Genomic DNA, 12,837 nt, shown 5'->3' on the forward strand with positions numbered 1-12,837 from the left:
CCCCCCATCCTTTTCTCTCCCTCAGTTTGGGCAATAGAAAAAGTAGAGTGAGCTTCCTTTTCACTTTTAATTGTGGTTTCCTACTTTCACACTCAAGTATTTCATGTTCTAGAACAGTTCCACAGTGTTTCTGTGGAAGACATCTCTGAGGATCATTCATTTGATTTTAGCACTTCTCCAGAGGTGCTGGAGGGAAAAATTAATTCAGTAAAATTTAAGTTCTGTTAGGCACTTAGCTGATCATAGTGTGTTAAGGAGATGGAGTCCCATGGAGATACATCTATTTTACTCAATGCATAGAAGGTGCCTAGATAGCACTAAAGTAGATATCGAAGTTCTATACCTACCATGAACAAGGACAAATCTGGGCAAAATCATAGGATTTCTTTTCGTTTTTGTAGATTTCCTTACACAAGCAAGTAGGGATTCATTAGTTCCTAGCATGTTTTCTCACCATGATGGCAATGTCCTTACGGACCTCAAGAGGAACAGCATCATGCCGTAAGCCCTCTATTTCCTTCCATACAGTTAGAAGGCAAGGCTGATCTTGTTAATTTAGTTTGACTCCCTCACATCGTGGCTGTAAATGCTCTCAGATATTTGTCATAGTCCCTAGGTTTAGTCTAAAGCTGGACATCCAAGAAGTAATGCATAATAACTAGTTCGAGAAAGCTGTGATATAGACACATATGTATGAGGGATTTTATCCTTGGCTTCCTTTATACCTAGCTGAGAAAAGTACACACTTTCATGGCATCATTCATCCCTACTGTGAGGTGAGATAAACTGAATGTTGTGAGTGCCTTTTTGTCTCCACCGATTATAGGCAGAGGAGGGTGATTAATCCAGTTGAAGTCACGTACAATGCAAAATTCCACCGTTACATTCCAACTATTATCTGTGGAGAATGACAGGCACTTCCAGATGATCCCTTCTACCTGTCCCAGATGCTTGGTGGGCAAGTTAAGTAACCACCCATAGGTATCTAGTGCTGTCTTCTGGGCTTCTCCAGGGGAGTCCAGTTCTCCAATAGGTTTTACGTCATATCTGTCAGAACTCTGTGGCTGTCTTAGGCTAAAACATCTCAAATGGCTCTAAACACTTACACATGGACAACTATATTTCCTACCATAGAAAGAGATGAATTGTCCCTTAGAAGAAAAGGTCTGGTTCTGCTGATCGTAAAAGGAGTTTAGATGGCCAGCATAACCCCACCCCATAATACCAATCCTTCCTAACTTTCTCAGTAAAGTGAAGTCAGAGAAACAAGAAAAAGCATGGAATAAAAGTCTTGTTGGAGAAGAAGTGAGAATGTGGCTGGGAAAAGCCTCTTGACTCAAAGAGGCTTGAGCTCAAACTATGACTCCAATGTTTTCTGTGTAAGGATGTGTAGTAGGTGGTAAAGTAATATTTCAAAAGTACATTAACAAGGGTATTATCACTTTGCTGCTGTGGACTAAGCCAATCTGTCTTATTTGTCATTTTGGTTTTATTTTATTTTTGGTAAGTGAGTGGATTCTGTTAGACCTCTGCACCTCAGCTGGATAAAGGCAATAAAGCTGCAGAAACAAGCTGTTGAAGAAAAGAAAGCATCGTAAAATCAAGGCAACACAAAAGGTGACTCCAATTGCCTGCATTGATCCTGTTGAACAGAGACCCAGGTATGGCAGACTGCAGTGTTGTGGGACCAGGGGCTGAGAAGATAGAGGACAGAAGCCCATGCTGTCATTTAATCGGAAGTTCACAGAGGGATCGGGGCTCTTATTGAAACTATCAAGGTTTTTTTTTTTCGTTTTAGTCTGCCATGCTCTTTTCACATGTGACACCATGGCTGCTGCTTGAATGGTCAGGACAGATTCCCAACAGGTTCTGGCCTCATTCCAGTGCAGCTTTATTGTACATTCCCACTTGGGGATAAGCAGCCCCCAACACTGAACGGTTCATTTGTCCCATGACCCAAGAATTCCTCTTTTGCCAGGTTCCCATATTGTTTTCCCAATGGTCAGTAGATCAGGCATGTCCGATGGATCAGAGGAAGCCCTTCTTTCAATCTATCCAGCATGCAAGCAAAGTCAGGATGCTGGAACTGTGTGTCCCACAACCAGTGTAATGGCCCTAACTCTGCTGCCGGAGAAGAAAGTGCTTCAGATTTCATGTGCCACCTCAGCCAAGTCCAGAAGTGCTTATAAAAAACAGTGTTAGTGTATCATTCAGAACAATCAAATACTACGTGCACGAAAAAGTAGTTTAGAGCAACATAAATTTTAAAAAAGTGACAATTTCATCACACAATTACTGTACACTGCTGTTCTTAGGGTTGAATACTTTCCTCTCTCACGCTCTCTCTTTCTCTCTGTTTTAATCTTTCTCTTTTTTATTTTATTTTTTTCTCTTTTTTTTTTTTTTTTTTTTTTTTTTTTTTTTTTTTCTCTTTTTTCCCCTTTTTTTTTTTTTTTGGATTTGGTCCACTGGAGATAAATCGCCCTCAATGATATATATATTTAAAAAAAATATCAGCAGCAAGACTCTCTTGAAATAGATTCTGTTTGATGTAGCTAGTCTGTCTTTTCTGTTTTGCCCTCTTTCACAGCAGCCTCTGAAGTTTTCCGCAGGGGGGCTTTCTCCGAGTTGGCGTGTCCTTGGCCAGATTCCGCTGCTCCTCCGTTTTTGTGCGATGTGTGCTTTTCCAAGTAGTTCAGCATTTCACTGAGAACAGTTTGGAAAGTGCTTAGGGCAGCACATATTGCAGGAGTTCCAAAACCATGAGTGATCAAACTACAAATGGGAAGGAGACAGAAAAAGAAAAAGAAATACACACATGCACATAAATATAAATGCACTCACATACATAGGAGAGTTTACAGTACACTCGTTTTGCTATAGTGAAATTCAAGATTTGCTCCCTAAACTATTTATTATCTATGGGAGAAACAGAAAAGGAAAGAGAAGAGCTGAAGAGGAGACTACATAAGGCTTCAAAGGTTGGTTTTGGTAGGAGTCTCAGTTCTGAAACATCGTGGGACGGATGCAGACTGTTCACAGTGTTGTTGACTTCAGACAGGCCAAGAGAGGATCCATACCTCAGCCTCTCCAGCATTACTACTTCTCCAGCCCCAGAAGGTTTGCTTCTTTATTTACCCTTCTCAGGTAAATAAAACCAGGTCTGTGTGGTTTATTCACTCTTCTAGCTCAGGCTCTCGAACAAGACCTGGTTATTCTATGTGGGTGTATGACTGCACGTGTACTAGGAAATTAAGTAATGTCAGGGATGCAATCTCTGACCCTCAGCACAACTGGCATGGTTTGGCCGTATCTGTGCTGCTAAGTCCTCTGATCATCCACACTTCTTGTTGGGAATATTCTCTGGCCAATGCGAATGCTCAACCAATGCCTATGTTTCACGTAAGGCTAATTCAGCCAGGCTAAATGCACAGACCATCCTAACCTATTAATAGTTAAATTAACTAAGTTCCAACAACACTGGTGTTGAATTTGCCAGTATATATTTGCTCTGTTGCACCTTTCATCCAAATAAAGTTTTTTCAAGATAACACTGAATTTTTCTTCTTGTTCTTCTGCACTGCAAAGTAGCTGATTTTCAGTGGTACTCCTCACCTAACAGCTACTGAAATGATGTATTAATGCAGTTGTCTGGCAGAGCTATAGTGGGTTAATCTCAACTCAGTTTAGAGGAGCATTTCGGTGCACACATATGTACCTACAGCTGCTTGTGATCTTTTGGACATCCAGCCCATCTTCCACCTACATATCAGCAGTGTGCATGTTTCCCACAGGTCCTGTCGGTCAGATAGCACCTCTGTGAGGATGTCTCACCTACCTTAGGATGTTAGAAATGGCACTAGAGACCAATTTTTAGGCAATTGGCTTCAGCGCTTTCTGCCTAAATATTATGTGTACAGTATAAGATGTTCACATGAGGGCCAGGGAAACTCAAGTTGCACTAGACATCTTAGTATGGGCAACCAAACACAGAATCATAGAATGGTTTGGATTGGAAGTGACATGAAAGATCATCTAGTTCCAACATCCTGGCCATGGGCGGGGTCATTTTTTGCTAGCCCAGGTTGCTCAAAGCCCCGTCCAGCCTGGCCTTGAACACTTCCAGGGAGGGGGCAGCCACAGCTTCTCTGGGCAACCTGCTCCAGCGACTCATCATATCCACAGTAAAGAATTTTTTCCTTATATTGATTCTAAATCTACCTTCTTTCAGTTTAAAACTGTTACCCCTCATCCCATCCCTACACTCCCTGAAGAAGAGTCCCACTCCATCTTTCCTATAGCCCCTTTAAGTACTGGAAGGCTGCTATAAGGTCTTCCTGGAGCCTTCTCTTCTCCAGCTGAACCCCCCAACTCTCTCAGCCTGTCCTCACAGGGGAGGTGCTCCAGCCCCTGATCATCTCTGTGGCCTCCTCTGGACCCACTTGAGCAAGTCCATGTCCTTCTTATAGTGGGGGCCCCAGAGCTGGACACAGCACTGCAGGGTGGGTCTCACTAGAGCAGAGTAGAGGGAGAGAATCCCCTCCCTCGACCTGCTACCCACACTGCTCTTGACGCGGCCCAGTTGGCTTTTTGGGCTGCAAGCCCACATTGCCAGCTCATATTAAATTTTTCATTGACCAAGTTATTCTCATTGACTCATTTTAATAAATGATAAATGAAAAGAAACCACACCCAAACCCTCCAGATTTTAATTTTCATTTAGAAACATAACTGAAAAATTATTTCAAAGGTTGAAATCTCATAACGGTTTTTAAAAGACTGATTTCTGTTATCCCAGTTCTGCTTAGGGCAGAAAGAAGTCAAGGAGAGGAACAGAGGTTGATTTCTGAGTCTGCGGACATTTCTGAGATATCAATACTTTATATTGGTTTGGGCAAGGAAAAAAACCACAATAAAACAATACAGTGATTCTGATAAAACAGTAACTATTTCCCATGCCATGCTAGTTAAGGTCTTGTCTCTGCAGTAACTCTGCAGCACATCGGTAAACCCTGCTCTAATGCAGAGACTCGTGCATGGGTCAGAAATGGGAATGCTTCACATCAGTGGGTACACCTCTCCTCTGCACTTTGGCTTCTCAGACTTTTCAGGTGTTTTAGAAAAAAAGTGAAAAAGTAGGGATCAAGGTAAAAGGTTATACAGGACGTGCACCACTGTTAGGATGCTAGAAGTATTAAAATAAAAAACCAACAACCAAACAACATAGGAAAAACTTCAAGATATCTTTTAGGATGATCTTTTTGTCTGCTGGACATGGTAACCGTGTTTACCAGGAAAGTTGGTACCCTAGGGAAGACACCAAACATATGGGGATGAGAGCTCAGTTTGGAAAGATCTCTCCATTTCAGATTGGGAGTGGCCCAGTCTTTTATAAAAGGTCTCCCGAAGGCTATTAACAAATAACTCGCTTTTGGAATGTTTATCCATCAGTCTCCAGGCACTTTTCAAAACAGGAATTTATGTTTATCCCCAGTTAGTAATGAGAGGAAATTATAATTAAATATTTACAAGGACTATTTTGCAGACATCAATTAATAATACCACATAACTCTTGAAGTTTGAACTCTAAGCTTGGACTTGTAGTAATATCTGGATCTTTTAAAATTAGCTTTAAAAAGGGGTAAACAGATCTCACTTTTATTTATTTATTTATTTATTTATTTATTTATAAATGCCTGGTATAACAGGGAAATAAAAATCATCATTATCATCACCGTAAGTCATATTTTTTATAGTAGTAAATCCAGTATCAACAGTAGTATATAGGTAAGAGTATCTTTAGTCCTTTCAAGCCCTTTTATGAGTCAGGCAATTTCAAGATTTTGTGTTTCATTTTATCATCATTTCTAGTGATGATAAATGTGATGAATGATGAGAATGTAATGGCCCTTACAATAGCAGAAAGCAAGAAAAAGGAAATTCAAATATACCATTAATAGTTATAATATCTCATGATTTTTACACTGCTGTAGGATCTTCTGGGTTATGATGTGGGGAGCTGACTACACCGAGACAAAAATATTTATGATCTTGCATGTAAAGGAAACTAGTTTGTCTATTTTAAAAGTTGGCAATATCTGCAAACATTAATTTCCAGTAGATGCAAATAGTAAGTTTAACAAAGGATTTAATAGAAAATAAATCTTCTTGCCTGCTTTCTTTGAACCTTTCGACTCCTGAGCAAAAGGAATAGTACTGGGTTCATCCGATAGCTCAATACACCCTGAAGAGTAAAGCGGGAATACTACAGTGAAAATTTACAGAGATTGTCTCAGAAATGATCTGTAGGGCTAAGAACAAGGATAGAAAACTTTAATGTTCTCAAATGTTGAATGGGACTGTAGAAAATACCAGAAGGGGACAGAATCTGATATTAAGCGTAGGTGCCAACTTGTAGGTGTAGACATCAACTGTGCCATGACCATCCAAGCAGACTTAATGCATTTTCCTACATGTAAGAGCCTACAGTGATTTGAGATGTCCTACAACATCTGAAACAACTGCACAGATTTGCTAGATACGATATAGGACTTAAGTCCACCTTGCTTCTTGGTGTTTTGATGCCAGGCAAGTTGCCCTTGTGTATCTCACATGGCACTAGATAATGTTTAGGCAACTGAAATAAGCCCTGAGGCTTTAATCAATACAGTCAGAGAAGTATGGAGAATGATGTAGCACATGAAATGGATGTGTGTCCTTTATGGTGAGCTGTGACATTCTTTTGGCTCCATCAAGCTGAATAAAAATATGTGTTCGGTGCTATTTGAGATGCCCCTCCGTAACAAGACATCTCTGTCAGGTGCAGAGAGCTTACAGGAGAACAGCACCCTTTTAAAGAAGCAACGGCCTGATGGCATACCTAATAACATCTAAAAGGACACTGCATGCTACTGTTTACTCAGCAATATCTTTTCCTAGATCTTCATTGGCTACATGGGAAGCTTAGACATCCAACCTATATTGAAAGACCTACATATGGGTATTTTATCCTAAGCAAAATCTTAAACTTCTGGTCTGAAAACTAGTGTTCATAGGAAAAGGATTTTATGGGGTGAGTTAGGGGTCTATCCCCTTTGCAGTTTAGCCTCTTACATGCCACTACTCATCAAATAGGACAGTTTTTCTCAAGATAGCATTGTATTTCTTATAAAAAAGCCAACCCTTTTTTATTGAAATAATGCTGCAGAGTCTCATGGCAACTCTACTTTCAGTTCCTGATGAATATATTCTTCTCCATAGATGGGGATATACAGACCCAATTAATTTTCCAGTGAAGCTTATTGAGAGAAACCATTTTACAGAAAAGTTCTGACCAGCTCTCCTTGCCATGCTCCTGGGAGGGTGTATTTTTTTAGCCTCACTTTATGTAATGAGCATAAAAAGGCTGAGAGGTATCTTCTACTTTATCTTATATTTTTATCATTAACTTCCCTTGCTCTAATTTTGGTGGACTTTTTTTCTCTGCAAGTTGAAGTCGAAAAAATTCTAAGAAAGCTGGATAATTTCCCTTAGCTGAGGAAAGTAAATTTCAAGTCGAGGAGAAAATCTGATTTTACGTTTAAATCAGACATGACAGAGAGAAAGTTTAATGGCAAAGCATTTAAATGTGTTTCCTGAAAGTCAAATTTAGTTGCCTGATTTTTCAGACTGAGTTCCCACTGAAGTTCTTTCATTTTCAATATGATCCACACCTATGAAATTAGTTTCTTTCATTGTAACACTTTCATTTGGGTTTAAAAGACTAAAATTAAACATGGTGGTTTCATAATGGAGTCTTCTGGGTATTCTCAGCTTTGTAGTGCATCTCATTGCGGCTCCTATAAGCTAGTAACTTTATTGTTTTAAAAGGCAAGGCTAAAATCTCTGATTTTGGTACTGTGCGTGAAGAACTGCAGAAAGAAGGCAACGGGTATCAGGCCAGAATATTACAAATCCTTATGCTTAAGGACAGCCAGACCTGCCTGCAATTCTGCCCAGCACTATGATACAATTATGTCTGCTCATGTTTTAATGATGGCCTTACTTAAAAGTGAAAAGATGCAAGTGTGCCTGAAGGCTTGGGCTCTCATTTGGCAACTACCTCAAGGACTCCTCCATACCCCAGGCTGGTGAAACTCCCGACATGCAGCAAAAAAAACAGATTCCCTCTCAGTAGGGGGGGAAGAGGCCATCTGCACTGAATGTTTACATCCTCATTTAAAATAAATAAGCACTTTAAAACAATAATAATGAAGAAAAAACAAGCTTGAACTTATTGGTCGGACTTTCTCAGAACTTTGAATGTGAAAACCACTTCATGATTATCCAGATTTAACAAAACATGGCAGATGATAAATAATAAGATCTGATAAGACCTTTAATGGTTGTAAAGGAAATGGAAAAAAATATTTGAATCTCTTCATTGGTACAAGTAACCTCCTAAGTTAGAAGTGCCTATATCGACATTGAGATGTTTCTGTTGATTTCAGGGTCTGTCCTGCAAAAGTTGCCTGGAGAATTAAATTGTGAAAACTTTATTTCAGAAGGTCAGTAGGCCTAAATGTGAAACAAGTTAGACCGATAGTCAAGACAACCATTGGAACATCACCAGTATATATTACAGGGATAAGTAGTCTATAGAACCAGAGTGGCGAACACATAGAAAAATTGGTTTGCAAAGTAGGCCCTTATACTTGTTTTCCATTCATAACCAAACAAGTGTATTAAGGACATGTTCTCTTAAGCAGATGGACCTCCTTTTACTATGTATAAAAGCAATGGAGAAAGTAAGAAAATAGTTCTAGAGCTGATGTCCCATATTTCAAAATACTCTGTTTCATCTCTGCATATTTTAGACCTAGGGACTGATTTTTCCTCACTAGGAGAATTTCCCAGGGAATATACCTGAAATATCCAAGACTGTGGCTGTGGAGTGTTTCTGAGCTACAAAGCAGAGATTAAGTCACGGTACTGTGGTGCACATGGCACTCACAGAAGCCTTTGGATGTTTGCCAACAAATTCCAGGATAGCACATCATATCCTCCAAACAAAACACTGGATAACCCTGTGCCTTGCTGGTTCTGAAAGAGAAAACGGTGTACAAGCTTCTGTGTAAGTGAGGATAAAAAGTGACCTTGCTGCCCATTACTACCTGTGGAGACAGAAACACCAGTGGGACCACAGATCCGAGATGACTGGATACTTTTGAAAAAGCATGAGCCTGTTCCTCACACGGCTGTCAACTCCTTCATCTCCTTTACCTTAGTCAACAGTCACATCTCTGCCCTACGGGAAGGCAGAGAAATGAATGTGATTCATCCAACTTGCTACCATGCATAGACCTTTTTTTGAGTGAGGCAGCTAATGTAGCTGAGAAGCCCCATTGACAAGAAGTAAGAATTATCAAAATGTTGATGACAAGGGAAAATGCAATTTTTGTAACCCAGGAATTTGGAAGTGAGGGGATGGCATTCCTTTTTTTTTTATTTTATTTTATATTTTTTATTTTGGGAAACACGGGAATTCCTTAAAGGTTTTAGGTGTTACAACAATAAACAAATCAAGCCCCTCCCCCCCATTTTTTCCATTTTTGATGAAGGTATATTTACCTTTTCCTTGATAATCATGGAACCTATTTGTTAGTGAAGAGGATAAGGAAAACAGCTTCTGATCTGTTCTCTTGACTCCATAAATTGTGACTTTAAGGGAGTATGGTGTCATAAGACTCATGATAAACATCCTTGGCAATATTAGAAATTCACACCCTTCCAAAAGGTTTTCAGTCATCAGCAGTGCAGGAGAAGGTGATCAAAACCCGCTATGGGAAGATCGAAGAGGGAATCCCTGGGACATGGTCTGAGGAAAAATTCCGAAAGGAAGAAACTCTAATGCCTTTGGTAAATAAAGAGCCAAGGAAAAGAAAGAAAAAAAAAAAAAAAGAAAAAAAAAAAAAAAAAAAAAAAAAAAAAAAAAAAAAAAAAAAAAAAAAAGAAAAAGAAAGGTACAATTTATTGATTACCAGTACCTCAGCACTGGGAACCAGTGTTGTCCCTCTCAGCTAGCTGAATCTAAAGATGGACTGAGAGAGATAATGGAAACCAGGGAACTCTAGAGGGCACCAGAGGTGTTTCACCACGAAATTCATAGTGCACCAGGCTTCTTCCAGTTCGTGTATCCAAACACAACTCTGCTGCTGCTAATCAAGATGACCGGACTTATGACAGCAGCTGCTCTGCCTCCTGATAATTAAAGAAGCGTAACAAAGAGACAATATATAAGGGGGGTAAACACATTTGTAAAGGCAACCCACCAGTAAGGCTTTGGGATTGGTTCCTTTGTTCCAATTAAAAAAACCTGTTGAGCTTCAAATCCCATTTTGTTTCTCCTTTTTACCCTTCAGAAAGAAGGATGTTACTTTTACGCTGCTCCCAGAGTCTGAGCCTCTGGTTTCTTGCCTGTCGTTTTTCATGTGACCTTGTCAGTGTGATGCCAAGGCACTCACAGGAGGCTGACAGCTCCAGGCTCAGAGACTAGTTAAACAACAAAACTCTTGTCTCAAACAGTTTCGTACGAAGGGTGTTTCATATCAGCTGGGTGGCTAGGCAAAATACAGAATAATTTGTGAGGATGCTGATTGCTTTCATTATCTAGCTTAGGTATTCTGGGCCTATTATTTTTTGCCTGTTTTTATAAGATTCCTGTGCTGAAAGAAGTGTCACTTGCAAGAAAGTAGTTTTCCCTTTGCTCAGTTTTGCTGTCTTTATCTTTCATATATAAGACAGATGATCTGGATGTGAGTTCACATCTTGATGAACTGTAACTGTGAATTTAAAGGATCATATCAAACTTCTGTAATCAGTGAGTATTCATCTTTCCCTATATGATGGATGACATTAATAGGATATCTGAACTTTCCAGACACTACAGATTCTTACAGACACAAGTGTCCCAAAGATAGATGTAGAAGGTATGTCCATACCCAGTTTTAAGAATGAAGAAAGTGAGACTAAGAAGCTGACTGATTAGTTCAGGCAGTCTGTATGTGTAAATCAAGAAACACACACAGATTTCTTGAGTATAATCTCAGCAAGTCTTCTACTTGTAAGTTTTTGTCATGTGTTTTGGTTTCCCAGTACAGCATGTAGGTAATTCTTCGTGGGTTTTCTGGTAATCCCAGTTCTCATGAGATTTTTGGGGAGCTAAAGAAGACTTCTGACAAAAATTTTTAAAAAATCAAAGCTGCTCTGGTGCAAGGGCAGGTTATGAAGGCAAAAACAAGAAGGCACATGTCAGTGTGACTTTCAGGTTCCTGGCTGAATCTGTAGGAAACTCAGATATAACAGTATAATGGAAGAGAGAAGTAGATACACACACACTCAACGGGAGAAAGGTAGGGTCTAAAATAAAGAAAAATACTGATTTAGTGGTTTGGACATTTGGTCCAGTTGGAGGAATGTCCTAAATTTTGATCCTTAGACTGAAGGCTTCTTTGGTACTTTATCAACAGACTTAAATGTGAAATGAGTAAAGCAGAATCCTAGACCCAGACCTCCAGCTTTGGTTTAGTGCAGAAGCCACTACCTTAGATAATGAGCTCTCATTGTCAGTCCAGCCTTAAATTTTCCTCTACAAAAGAGAACAGCTTCAAGAGAGGGAATGGAAAGTGAACATGCAGGTACACTCAGGCCACCAGAGATGCTATTGGACACTTAGAGTATCTATAAGGTTGGGAGATGTGATGCAGGACTCACAGAAGTCCTTTGAACTGAAGGAGTGGCATATGAGACATGATGTCATTTTACACCTAAAATGACCCTAGATCACTAGGTTCACCAGACAGGTGAATCACCCTAAGGTTCTTAAACTGCAGCTAAGGGATGCCTTTAGTCACTTATACCTGCATTAGATAAGTGAGAAGTGTCCAGTTACTTCTGACCATGAGTGATGTTGCATAGCCTGCTTTCATCTCCGTTATTCAAGCATTTTAACCTGAAAAGTAGTGGTGGTATCTAAGATTCCAGCTGAGAACATAATTTTGATTGAGATAAGCGTGACTTGTACCTGGGAATTGTTTGGGATAGAAAGAGTTGGTCTAGACCAAACACATACAAGGAACCACGGTAGCAATCAAACTTTACAGACAATTGTGTTCCAGAGTTCAGGACCATACCTATACAGTTTATTAGTTTTCATATATCTCTTGGGGAGTCTTAATTTCTACATGTCTCCATGCCTTCTCTAAAATGTGACAGAAACATTCTCTTCTTCACAGCAGAGATCTATACAACTAATAATGTTTGCTTCATCTGGTCTGGTTGCCTGCTCTGAAGTGGGTTGGATGTACTAAAAGTCTGGGAAGTGCAAAAATCCTGGAGAGGTGAGTGATATGCAAGTTAATCCCAACCATTTCCCATACTGACATTCTTCAGATCTACCTGCATGTCATTAACGTGAGAAGGATGGGGCCTGATGATTGTGGTGGTTAACATTGTTCCAGATCCAGCAGAAGAACCTGTTGGCCTGCAATGTCACCATTCAGCTCTGCTGAGTTAGTGGCAGGATTATGGGTGTTGGGGGTTGGCTTCACCATTTCCCGTCAAAACTACCTGCACCATATAGGCTCGGAGTGTGTGTCTCAGAGGTCTTGTGTCTCCAGGCAGGTTTGTTTTCATCTGCTGTTGGTCAGGACTGTCCTGCTTCACAATTTTCAGGCTTTTCTAAAGTGAATTATTCTCAAAGCCTTATATATTTTTTTGTTTAAGTCCATCTTCCTTCCTTCCTTCCTTCCTTCCTTCCTTCCTTCCTTCCTTCCTTCCTTCCTTCCTTCCTTCCTTCCT

The 12,837-nt window shown here is 39.9% G+C and overlaps 1 protein-coding gene across 2 annotated transcripts in view; it reads right to left on the minus strand.

Moving 5' to 3' along the window:
- Positions 1-34: 34 nt before the first annotated feature.
- TFAP2D (transcription factor AP-2 delta) overlaps positions 35-12,837 on the minus strand; it is a 48,756-nt gene continuing 35,953 nt past the window's right edge. For both annotated transcript variants that reach the window (XM_026846193.1, XM_026846192.1), the window contains one exon: positions 35-2,775. In XM_026846193.1, coding sequence (XP_026701994.1) covers positions 2,556-2,775 — 220 coding nt within the window. In that variant the 3' untranslated portion in view covers positions 35-2,555. The remainder of the gene's footprint in view (positions 2,776-12,837) is intronic.

Source organism: Athene cunicularia (assembly GCF_003259725.1).
Source record: "Athene cunicularia isolate RWA chromosome 3 unlocalized genomic scaffold, athCun1 chr3_part1, whole genome shotgun sequence".
Classification (NCBI taxonomy): domain Eukaryota; kingdom Metazoa; phylum Chordata; class Aves; order Strigiformes; family Strigidae; genus Athene; species Athene cunicularia.